Here is a 13095-nt window from a genome sequence, read left to right as displayed (position 1 = left end):
ACAGCAAGCCATTGGCAAGCTGGGAAGGAATTATCACATACACTCGCACGCACACGCTTACAGCTTGTTTGTCAAAATCGCCACAGCCTACTTGATACACATTTCCTGCATTTACTTGCCATTTGTGCATGAGTACTATTCACATTTTATGATTGGTGTGTGTGGCTCCCATGTTTCTCAGTTTTGTCTTCTTAATTGAGAAGCAACTGTTGGTTTGAGATTAGGGGTGTGACAAAATATCGAAATGGTTTTATATCGTGGTACTTTGTATCCCAAAAGGTTATCGATATGCTCCTGTCAAGAATCGAGATATCGTTTTATAAAGCTGCCGTTTACGGTGCTCGACGCCCTATCCGTTTAGACTGGGAACGTTCGTTCATTCAAAACCAGAGCATTCACAGTCATTCGTTCCGATTGTCAGGGCATTTACAGGTCACTTGCTTTTCATTTTGGGGCATTTACAGGTCATTTCCTGTTGAATTTGAGTCTCTGCCTATTCATTTGGGTGATTCCCAGTTCACTTCCTGTTCTGTAACTCAAAATAAACAGAAAGTGACCCATAAAATACCCCAAAATCAACAGGAAGTAACTGAAAATCAACAGGTAAATGACCTTAAATGGCCCAAAAAACTCATTGCCTGGCATTGGCTGCCACTGATGGCCATAGACGTTCAATCCGTTTGAAGTGGGAGGGATGGCAGCGAATGAACGAATTTGCTGCCACCCTCCCAGTTCAAAAGGATTGGACGTCTACTAGTGATGAACTCATTCCAATTCACAGCAACAGCTTGTTTTTCTGTTTATTAATTTTTTTGTAGAATATCCTAGAATGATTTTCTGACCTATGTATCGAAAATCGTTGTACCGCTATATCGTCAGATCATCGTTATCGTGAGCTTTGTATCGCAAATCGTATCGTGAGATACCAAGAGGTTCCCACTTCTATTTGAGATCAGCCGAGACATATTGCCATCGAAGAATATTCAATTTGTTGGTCTCCAGAAAGTCTTAATGCATTGCAGTAATGCAACTAAAGTGGATGATGGCAAAAACCTTGGTTACAAAACAAACAAAAACAAAACTGTTCAAAACAGAAACATAACTAAATCAACAAGAATGACACATGCATTGAAGAACATGGTGCCATTTACAATCAAAAATGGGAAACCGAGCTAGACTTGACCATAAAATGACCCTCCCATATTAGACATTAGGAGTGTAAAGATGAATTGATTTGGATCGTTATATCGATTGGTTGAACACAATCAGATGGAAATCAATCAAAACGCAAAACAACGATCAACATCGTCATTGAGATATTTTGTTCATGAGAATGGCTTTCATTCAAATATCTGAAATGATTAAGCAACAAAATATTCAGAAACATCTCAATTACAGTGGGGCAAATAAGTATTTAGTCAACCACTAATTGTGCAAGTTCTCCCACTTGAAAATATTAGAGAGGCCTGTAATTGTTAACATTGGTAAACCTCAACCATGAGAGGCAGAATGTGGAAAAAACCCAGAAAAATCACATTGTTTGATTTTTTAAAAGAATTTATTTGCAAATCGTGGTGGAAAATAAGTATTTGGTCAACACCAATAGTTCATCTCAAGTACTTTGTTATGTACCCTTTGTTGACAATAACGGAGGCCAAACTTTTTCTGTAACTCTTCACAAGCTTTTCACACACTGTTGCTGGTATTTTGGCCCATTCCTCCATGCAGATCTCCTCTCGAGCAGTGATGTTGTGATGTGATGGGGCTGTTGTTGGGCAACACGGACTTTCAACTCCCTCCACAGATTTTCTATGGGGTTGAGATCTGGAGACTGGCAATATGATATTCTGTCCCCCCCCCCCCCCCCCCCCCCGCACACACACACACACATTCTGTCTCTCATGGTTAAGGTTTACCAATGTTGACAATTACAGGCCTGTCTAATCTTTTCAAGTTGGAGAACGTGCACAATTGGTGGTTGACTAAATACTTATTTGCCCCACTGTACTTTGTATATTTTATTGTTTGAAGTGAAATGCAACTGAATGTGCTCAATGTGTACAGTAGCGTATATCATATTACAGTAAATCAATCAAAGGCCCTTGAATCAATTTGAACTGAATCACGGCAGAATTGATAATCACAAATATCCAATTGTTGTCCAAAGAATCGATATAGTATCATCATGAAATTGGTTATTCACACTCCTATTAGACACATGAAAACCCAACCAACTATTGGTTAATCAATTGTTGGTTCATATCTTTGTAACAATTTAATTGCCTTAATATCTTAACAAACTACTTGCCGGTAATTAAAGCAGATTGGGACCATTCCCTTTTATTTGATCAGTTTTTAAATATAGAACACCACCAGAAGCAGTTGTCCTTTTGTACCTTTGCTATCTAAATGGGAATGGTTCCGTCTGCTATCTTTCTGAAGTTTATTTTTTCTCGGGCTGATTGTGGGCAAATGATTTACTGAGGCAGTACATTCACAATCATCTATGCGCACACACACACACAAACACATGAACATCATCTGGGTATCTTGTATACGCAGTGTTAGTAAATTCAATGTTGAACACTAAGTGTCAAATCTAGGACTTTATAAAGACGTGTTTTTTTTTTGTTTTGTTTCATCATTAGGAATCAGATGGATTCTAACTATTGTTTCATAGCAGCAATTTGATTTACCAGGGGGAGTATTTGATTGTTTTTAAGTCTCTACTTACTCTTCATTTGTCTTAGTGCCCCTCCCTCTCCCTGTGGGGCAGAGAGACCCCCACCTTGAAAGAGCAGCAGTGGTGACAGACCATGGTAGGCAAAAGATGAAAATAAAGAAAAACAAGCAGACAGAGAAAGATGGAAACGAAGCAAGAGTGACAGCAACAAAGAGCAATAATATTACAGTTTTTCCTCAATTGATTTGGTATCTTGCTCAGATCAGAATTGAAGTTCTCAAAACTACTTGTTCAATCCTCACAATATCGTATCACTAGTGCACTTGTACAATTTCTGACGTTTCCTACATTTTCAGTTGCATCTGTCATGATGGTCAAAATGGATGATCATGGGTCTCTACTGAATAGTCGCACCCACAACATTTAGTCATTACTTCATTGCACAAGTCTTTACATGCAAAATGGATGAACACGTTTGTCAACATGTGTTTGCCTTTTTCTAAGCATTTTCATTATTTATTTTACGTAACTTATTTTAACCTGCCAAAATTTGTGATAACTTTGTTTGGGACAATGCAAGTTTCGACCATTCCAAGATAATCAGGGAATAGTTTGCAACCCACAACAGAATTGTAATGTAGTTCCTCCCACCATACTCCCCATTCCTCAATCCCATGGAAGAATTTTTCTCCACATGAAGATGGCAAGTTTATAATCGCCTGCCTCACACTCAGATAACTCATCTAGATGCCATGAATGCAGCATGTAGTGACATCACAGCAGATACCTGCAGAGGCTGGATAATGCATTCAAGATTCTTTCCACACTGTATAGCAAGAGAGGACATCCATTGAGAGGTGGATGAAAATTTGTGGCCCAAAAGGGAGGAATGTCAGGAATGGAGAAAAAAAATCCCGACCTGTAGCACTCAAAGTTTAGTTGTGCCGATTGTCTTATGTTCACATTTGCAATTGTGCTTTTGTTTTTTTTTCTTCTTTTTGATACTCAGTGCTGTCTTTTGCTTTCCGTATCACTGTGACATGGTCTGTCAAGAAATTGTAAAAACAGTAAAAGTGTAAACTGAATCTTTTCCAGTCTCTTGTAATCAATCTCCGACACTTGCAATTTTCATCAAAACTTACGTACACCATGTTCAGCATCAGAGCCTTCCACCAGAGTAACTGTTCAATTGAGAGCATGACTAAGCAATTTGACTGTCTTGTCCGTACACAATGAAACAAGGACTTGTCATTCTGACAGCACTGACATGTAATTTTGAGCAATAGACGAAGTATTTTGCACAAAAAAAACCTGTCTTTTGCAGGTGATCCATGTTGTTTTGCCACTTGCATGACATGTTGTGAGGGTTGAACATGTAGTTTTGAGAATATCAACTCTGATCTGAGAAACGTACCAAAGCAATTGAGAAAAGCTAAACGTTCAAGAAAGCAATCGCCAGTTTCATGATCATGTGAATAGCATCAAAGTAGTTATATTGGATTATAATAATATACAATAATTGCAAAAAGTTATACATAGTTTTACCTGTTGAACAGAGTAATGTATGTTAAAGGCAATACAACCTTTTAGCTGTCAAATTATTAAGGCCAAAAGTGCTTATTTATGATATCATGTATCATATTATATCATGTATGTAATTCCCTTGTTGGTCATTATGGGAAAGAGCTATAGTAAACAGTACTGTTTAACGGTTAAACAGTAAGAGTTAAACTGTAACTCATAACTGTGTATCCCAGTCAATATTACTAGACATTTGTAATTTAACAGAACTACCTGACAATGAATGAAACAAGGGTATGAGTACAGTGAATAGGTCAATATGAATAAATTGTAATCAGTAATTGTTTTCAGTAAAGCTAACTCATTTGAGTACGAGTAATTTTATGTTTAAGCGAGAAAATTCGAAATGTATTGTTTAAAAAAAAAATCATAAATCTAAATGGCACACTTTGTTTTAAGGACAGTTAAGAACTGCATTATTTTTTATTTAGAATTGTTACTACAAGTAATTGGTTTTTTGGACCCTGTTCTCGACCTAAATCCTGCAGAGCTGTGTTTATGGAAAAGAATTACTGGCACCTGCTGGAGTACATCGTCAGTCAGCAGCCTCAAACACAGTGAGGCACTTAAGGAAATGGCTGAACACTAAACCAGATCACAGCGTAATGGTAGCCCTGCATGATGAATTTGAGATTAATTATTCAGGATTGTAGTTGACTACATACGTTTCTACCTGCCTTAACTTATAATTTTATATTTCATGAAACTTCACAGACTGAGGAAGATAACTTGAAAAACTCAAACTATAGACTTCAGAAATAATGGATGAAAAGAGATAAAGGAAAATACTGGTTGAGTTTTTGATAACTTTCTAAAATGTATGTTTATTTATTTTTTAAAACTTTTTGATACCATTGCAGCATTCGGTGTCAAGGATTACTCACTTCCTGATGACGATGATGCACGTCGCTGTTTGTTGGGGGTTATGTTTGCAGAGTCATTCTGCATTGTTGGTGTGTGTGGCGGCAACGGTGGAGGTGGTGGGGGTGTTGGCGTCGGCGTCGGATTGCTTGGAGGAGGAGGCGGTGGCGGTGGCGGAGGCGGCACCGGGACAGTTTCCTCTGTGGTGCCATTTTGAGACGTTTGGGTAGAGCCATTGGCAGGCTCTTCCAGCAAAACTGAGCCCTGGGCAGATAGAATTGTGCACCCACCATTATTGATATCAAAATTTGCTGAGGTTGGCTGGAATCCTTGCACTGCATCTTCAAAACCATAATTTTTCCGGAAAACAAAAAACTGCATAAACACTTTGTCAATAATTTGTTAAAAAACAAAATAAGACAGTCACCTATAGTAACGATTTATAAAATAAACGAATTCACCAAATTTGGAAATACAGTATACAGTATATAGTTTACAGAGTACAGGTTGATAGTTCTGCATGCCACTATTGGTCACTGGCATAAATAGATGGAAATTGTTATATTCTTTATTAACAAATTATAATTTTTGCACAAATAACATTTTCTAATAACCAGTACCATGAAATGCTTCTGTGCTTTTCAAGTGGATTTAAAAAAAAAAAAATTAGACTGAGGAAAAAATAAACAGCAAGTAATGCCCACCCTCCAATAAATAAATAATAATTTGTGTTTTGAAATGGTCTTCAATCTACTTGCATCAAAATCTTCCTTGCCTGTGTGTATTGGAATGCCATTTTAACACCTGCTTGGGAGAGGGTAGCTCAATTCTTGGCCAGACTGTTGCATGTGACAGCTGTAAGCATCCTTGTTAGAGGTCTCGCCTCTCTGCTGTATTTAATCAACTCATACAGACACAATAACAGAGCTAATATAGCCCGCTCTCCAGGGGAAACACTGAGGCTAAACAGTTAAGAAGACGCCATCTGCCGTTGTAAGTGATAGTGCTTGAACCCCAACGCCCACCACACCCCTTCACATTACACGCGTCTGACACGCTCTATAAGCGTGCCGTAACCCTGCTGGAAGAGAGTTAATGGACCGTGACAAAGAAGCAGCCCCACCCCTTTTAGTCTTCTGACACGTGCTCTTCATTGGAGCCCCCTTTACTCTTTGAGCCCCCTCAGGGAGTTGGGGGGAGGTCAGTGTCCCGATGAGTCTTGGCAGCACGTGCCACTGATTAGCCGACCCATCTGCTAGGCAGCCTCTGAGACCAGGAGAGGCCCCTCTGAGGTTGTAATTGGCTCAATGGGGATTATCCTCCATATCAGCCAAGCACCCCCCACTCCTGATTCCCATGAGATTATAGAAATACATCTCCAGAGACAGATGATTGGGTTGGACAGACCCTGCTCTATTTTCAAATACCTTCACATGGGGTAAATCAATTCAAAGACGAATGAAAGAAATGGTTTCATCCCTTACTTAAAGCAATTTTGATGGACAGTATGTCCCTATTTATCTAATTGTCGTCGTCATTTGAATATCCTTTTAAAAAACAAAAAAGTTTGTAATGTGACCTGTGTTTGCAAAGATCTAACTATCAAGTGCTAAATAAACCTTTGAAAAAAAGTTTTGAGTATTCAAATGCCAACATTTAGTCATTAAAAAATGTGTTTAAATCTGCTACAAATAAAGTTATACAAATTTAAAAAACAAAATTACATTTTCACTGCAGAAAAGACTGTGGAATCTTTGTCTTTTTATGCTAACAATTTGATTATCTGAAATATTACGACTCAAAATTTGAATGAAAGTTGCAAACTGTCACTTATAATGCGATCTTGCTCAGGTCCAAATATTAGTCAGCGGTATTGTCCTTTGATAAGCCATGATGACTTTGTGCTAAGCCCTTCTTGATGGTGCAATCATCCACGTGTGTTCCATTGGAGCTTGTACAGGTAGAACAGTTTATACAGCTTGGTTGAAGCTGAACAGTTGATGGAAATGAGATGGTGGTTTGCATTATGTGGCAAACAAAAAAGCTCAAAAGGACATGAACATTATGTAACCAACTGAGTTCCTTAATGCACAGACAAATACCACAATGACTAATGTATGCCAACAATTCACTATCAAGGTAAACATCAGTCAAAAAATGGGCAGGGGACTCAATTGTTTACCCTATACTCCAAATATTTAAATGTTTCAGGTAGTATTTTTCTTCAAAACGTTAATTTTTCTAAAGTAACACCTGGAACATTTTTTAATTTAACAATTTTTAAAATTCTTGTTCTCATCTTTTATGACATTATAGGCATCCCAGAAAATATTGAACTGTGTGCTGTTACCTCCTCCTTTGGTGCCATGACTTTGCTCCCACGGAGCTCGGCAGTGTCGCTCCCCAATGTCTTGTAGTAGTCCCCAGTGCTTGGCTGCTTATTGAAACTCCTGGACTTTCTATTGGAGTCAACACGCCGAAGTTTGTCGTGGTTTTCTCCCACCGTCAGATGCTTAAGATGAGAAAGAAAGCTTGTTAGCAATTTGTGTATTTGTTAGCAGTATACTGTATTACGCAATATTAGTTCTCTTCAAAAGTTTGGGACAACACAGAGTGCTTAATGGATTTTCTCCCCAGATTAGCACTCTTCTGTGAACAAAGCAGCTTAATTTAATAACGGAACAAGGCTTGTATTCAGATGCAATGCACTGTTGGCATTTGTGTTTCTGTTAAAAACCACACGCAGTAAATATGTCTAGCTTGAAGTAAGAGAGAACCCTAGTTGCATACAACAGGGCCACAGAGAAATTACTTTCCAACATTTTGCTCCAAGTTGTAAAGATCAGCCATTGAAATAATAAAAATTAATTAGCAGTAGGTTTTAACTTGAATGTACTTGTATTGCATGGTCTACGATGCTACTACACATAAATTTCAGATATGCATTTATTCCATTAGGCCCCCCCCCCCCCCTTTTTTGCGAAGAATAATGTTAATGTAGGGCCATCAGACAATAACAAACAGTGCCGAAATTGAAGATACTATGATATATTGATTACTGAAACATTTCTCAGAGGAAATAATGAATATAGAATCAATTTGTTACAGGGTCATCAAGTTGCCAACAGAGTCATTATTGAGTCTGCTGGTATTTTCTTGAGTATTCTTCACCAATGTTATGAGTAACACACAGACAAGAACAGAATAGAATAGCCTTTGTGAGTCTGAACGATAACCGTCTGCATCCTCTACAGGAGATGATGAATGGTCCACAAGTCCATGGATAAAAAATTGTTTGGATTTGTAGAGTCCTATGAATTTCCATCTGCCCGTCCCACTGGGTCAGATGTTCAAATTAAGTATGAATTCATGTGCCTTTTTGACTCGCTAATTCCAGGCCAGGTTGCCTGCTCCTTTGTAGGTGGCATCTCTCTTGTGGAGGAGTTCATTTGTTGAATCCGGTTGTTGTTACCGTTGAGCTCCCCAGCATGAGCGTTCACAGCCTGACCCAGGCCTTCAGCGATGATAGAGATCCTACAAAATTTTTTGCATGCTTCACTGCAGACACTCTCCAAGGATCAAGATATATCAGAAATTTGCTAGCTCCAGTTAGAAGAATGGCCATAATCAGAATTCTAATCATGTAGACATCTTCCTCACCATCAATAGACAAATTCAACAGACATACGATCATCCATTTTGTCGAAGAATCCATCGTATACCTGGCTGCAAAAGTACCACGAGGGCAAGCAATCCATGGCCCGTTCTTCTTGTCACGAAAATTTGGTCAAAAGCTTTGATGGACCAGGTTATGAATTTGATTCATAACCAGTCTGAAACACAAATCTAGTATAAGGCTACGTTCATACTGCAGGTCCTAATGCACAAATCCGATTTTTTTGTCAAATCTGTTTTTTTGCCGTGCCAGTTCAGACTGCCTTTGTCCATTGAAACCGTTCAATTATTACGCATGCGCACTAATTCACAGTCCGACACGCGCTGAGCAAGAAGACCCGCATGCGCGGAAGCGTCAAAACAAATGACTACACATGCTGGCTGTCATCCCTCATTCCAGGGGGATCATATTTTGATGTTGGCTGTCATCCCTCATTCCAGGGGGATCATATTTTGATTTCCAAAAAGAGGACACATATAACAACATAAACAATCCCTGTTTAGGCTTATATTCAAAGTTTCTGTGGATCGATAGCATGCACACACTGTCCGTGCATGTCACACACACCTACGGACAGTTTGCCCCGACTCTCGGCCATGTAAGCAATCTTGAAATATTGCTCATACAGAGCACAGAGAAAACCAATCATTCTCAGGCTTATCCTCAACCCAATTTTATTTTGTTATGACTGTTTCCAAACCCGACCCTTCCCCAAAAGCAGCAAGCTAAGGTCTAATGGACAGCTGCACCGCTACCCTAGGGTGCAGTCTCTCTCGCCCTTTGATGACGTAATTGCTGCATGAATTCTGATTTGGGAGACCTACCAGTTCAGACTGCCGTGACGTTCTGGAAAAATGTGGCCTAGATCGGATTTAAACCACATACGAAAGTGACCCAGATCGGATTTGAAGTGGTCTACTTCTATGCGACTTGTCCCGTTCAGACCATCAAGTTAATGCCTCACTCGAGTCGGAAAAACACGAAAAAATCTGATTTGTGCATTAAGACCTGCAGTATGAACGTAGCCTAAGTGGTGTATGACAAGTTTTAGGCATCATTTTTGAGAAGCTTTGATACATGGTCAAACCTATAAAAGTTCTACCTTTTGTAAGCATTCTTGCCAAATTCTAAGACTAACATGCTTCCTATATACTGTATATATTTTTAACAGATATTTGAATAAGCAAGGTTCAGGAATTCAGTGAAACCTGAGTTGTTGTTGTTGTTTTTTTTTTCAGTTTTAAATTCAGTGGAACCTATGAAAGTTCTACCTTTTGTAAGCATTCTTGCCAAATTCTAAGACTAACATGCTCCCTATATACGGTATATATTTTTAACAGATATTTGAATAAGCAAGATTCAAGAATTCAGTGAAACCTCAGTCAGTTTCAGTTTTTATTTTCAGTTTTAAAATCAGTGGAACCCCAGTGGCTGCCATGGCATCAATTCATGATTGTGGATTCTAACATGTTCCCCATCCACCTTTTTTGCCAGACCTGGTCCCCTCCGACCCCCCCCAATGAAAAAACGCCTTGGCTGGATGGATCAAGCGTTCAGCCATTGAGGGGGACGATGTTGAAAAATAAATTGTCAATAACACCTTATCCCTTTTAGTTTTTCTGATTTTTAAAACTTTTCATACACCCCTTGGACAGGATAAAGAGCAAAAACACGGGAGAAAAGAGTGAACGGGTCAAGGAAAAATATATCCAACCCTAACTATGTGATCACATAAATGAACGGTGATGGAGTTTTACGTCATGGAACTCTCCAAATTCCTCAAGAAGTAGGAGAATCGTGTACTTGATCCTTTGACACAACTCTGACTTCTCACATGTCGAAATGCTTAAATTGGATTGAAGTACTTTATCAATATATATGTGGAATACACAGTATGTAATAAGTATTCTTGACCACAAAATTTCTGTTTACTATCTTGGGAAAGCCATAAATTGACTAAAAATTGACAGAAATAGCTGAAATTCTGGTGAATGGTCTTCCCTAACTGAATAATGTGTGGTTGTAATTTGAAATAAATAGCTTTTTAATCAAAGTCACAATTGAAATTTTCATGGGTACGCATCTTTTTGGGTCACCCGTTACATACTGTACACCAGCAACAACTACCAGACATGTGGGTGTCCAGTGTTGGATTAAAAATACATCTGAACCCTGACCTCTCTTTTTTTCAGTATCTCATTTAGAAATCAGATGAGCCTGGTAACTTTTGTCGACTGTGCAGTGGTCCAGGAGGTAGGATGGTAATGTGAGGATAGTTTAATCAGCGCCCTCCAGGGAGACGGGCCAACAATACCAAACCTCTCAACTCCCACCACACACTTCTCACATCTCGAGACACAAGCATGTGGTCAGCCTTCCTTTGTGTTGGTTCATGCAGTATTATATTAATTTATTGTATAGGTTTTGTAAAGCACATTCACAGCACTTGTAATGCCACCCCAAAGAATGTTAAAAGCTGAGAATAAGTAGGTAATGCTATTCTTTAAAAATTATTCCACAAAGCAATCAGTTGAAACACTAACCTAAAATAACAGTGCAAAACATTCAGTGTTGACTGATATTTATCAGATAAAAAAAATCCCAAATCCTGCATCTATTAAGGCCAGTAAAGGTAATACAATCTAATGGTTACTATGCAAAAGCACACCCTGTCAATAGGACTACAAGACGCGTTCAGTTTTGAACACCTTACCTTGATGTTTAGTGTCTCCTACAGTTTTCCTGAAGTCTCGAAAGAGCTTCGGCCACAAAGCCCAGCAGCGCACAGAGAGAAACTGTCACCAGATCCAGAGTGTCACCGCTTCTCTCTGCTCAGCGCTACATCTGTCACTCTACCCGCCCCTCTCACTTTACGCAAAGACCTCATCAATAACCTAATGGGCTGGCCTCGCAGTATCTATGATGTCACCAGTGACCTACACTCCGCAACCACTCGCCCACTTGCCAAGTTATGTAATGTACAGAGACCCAGGTGCTTCCCCTACTTACATTGACCTTAGTACTTTGGATAGCACAGTCCAAATAAAAGAATGCTTACTAATCGCATATTTCAAAGTCCAACTTTCAACAGATAGGCAAAACAATCATTTGTTTGCCCAATTCAAACAAAGCAGTTGACTCGACTCAATGCAAATAAGGTGGCTGAAACGCCTTTCATCTGCAAGTTCATCTGATAACCTGGATGATATCAGTGTTCCCCGTTTCTATAGCACCAAGAGTAAATAGTTTTTCATTGCTATTTGTTGTGCACAACTACAAGTGTGCGTTTATTTTCATGTCTGTGTGTGTGTCCCAGTCCCAAGGAGAGGCTTAGTTTAAATTGTTAATGAGGAATCAGCTCAGCTGGTCTTCTGGGTAAAGAGAGGAGAAGGAGTGACACTAATTAAAATGTTCCCTCCCACACGACTGATTGTCTACACACACGCACACGAGCGCACAACCTCACATAGCTCACCCAGAAGACATTCTTAAGCGACTGGACACTTTCTCTAACATGGGTCATGTTATTTTGGTCTGTTATGGATGTTTTTCCGCTATCAAACTAATTTGCATCATGAATTTGGATGATTAGTCTTAGGATTCATTTTTTGATTCTTACAGATAGGTTGCATTTGTAGATTTATTTTGACTGGGGCAAATCATATTAACAATCAACGGTGCTGGTTTTACCTGCGCTGGCTCTTTAAGCAGACATTTGAGTAGGAGTGGGAACCTCTTTGTACCTCATGATACGATACGGTTTGCGATACAAAGCTCACGATAACGATGATCTGACGATATGGCGATACAACGATTATCGATACATTGGTCAGGAAATCATTCGAGGATATTCTAAAAACAACTAATAAACAGAAAAACAAGCTTCTGCTGTGAATTGGAATGAGTTTATCACTAGTAAACGTCCAATCCATTTGAACTGGGAGGGTGGCAGCGAATGAACAAATGTTCATTCGCTGCCATCCCTCCCACTTCAAACGGATTGAACGTCTATGGCCGTCAGTAGCAGCCAATGCCAGGCAATGAGGTAATTTTGGGCCATTTATTGTCATTTACTTGTTGATTTTCAGTTACTTCCTTTTGATTTTGGGGTATTTTATGGGTCACTTCCTGTTCATTTTTTTTTGTTAGAGACCTGGGAATCACCCAAATGAATAGTCAGTGACTCAAACTCAACAGGAAATGACCTGGAAATGCCCTAAAATGAACAGCAAGTGACCTATAAATGTACTAAAAATCTGACAGGATGACTGTGAGTGTTCTGGTTTCGAAAGAA

At 39.1% G+C, this 13095-nt stretch overlaps 1 protein-coding gene across 6 annotated transcripts in view; it reads right to left on the bottom strand.

Moving 5' to 3' along the window:
- The window catches only part of espn (espin), a 56536-nt gene that overhangs the window by 20486 nt on the left and 22955 nt on the right, over positions 1-13095 (bottom strand). For 3 of the 6 annotated variants that reach the window (XM_057824478.1, XM_057824487.1, XM_057824471.1), the window contains exons 8-10: positions 7476-7637; positions 5149-5389; positions 2735-2788 (exon numbers count right to left, since the gene is read on the bottom strand). In XM_057824478.1, coding sequence (XP_057680461.1) covers positions 2735-2788; positions 5149-5389; positions 7476-7637 — 457 coding nt within the window. The remainder of the gene's footprint in view (positions 1-2734; positions 2789-5148; positions 5390-7475; positions 7638-13095) is intronic. The other 3 variants (XM_057824511.1, XM_057824503.1, XM_057824496.1) reach the window with 1 other exon arrangement.

Source organism: Corythoichthys intestinalis, chromosome 2 (assembly GCF_030265065.1).
Source record: "Corythoichthys intestinalis isolate RoL2023-P3 chromosome 2, ASM3026506v1, whole genome shotgun sequence".
Classification (NCBI taxonomy): domain Eukaryota; kingdom Metazoa; phylum Chordata; class Actinopteri; order Syngnathiformes; family Syngnathidae; genus Corythoichthys; species Corythoichthys intestinalis.
This window is presented reverse-complemented; position numbering and strand designations above follow the sequence as displayed.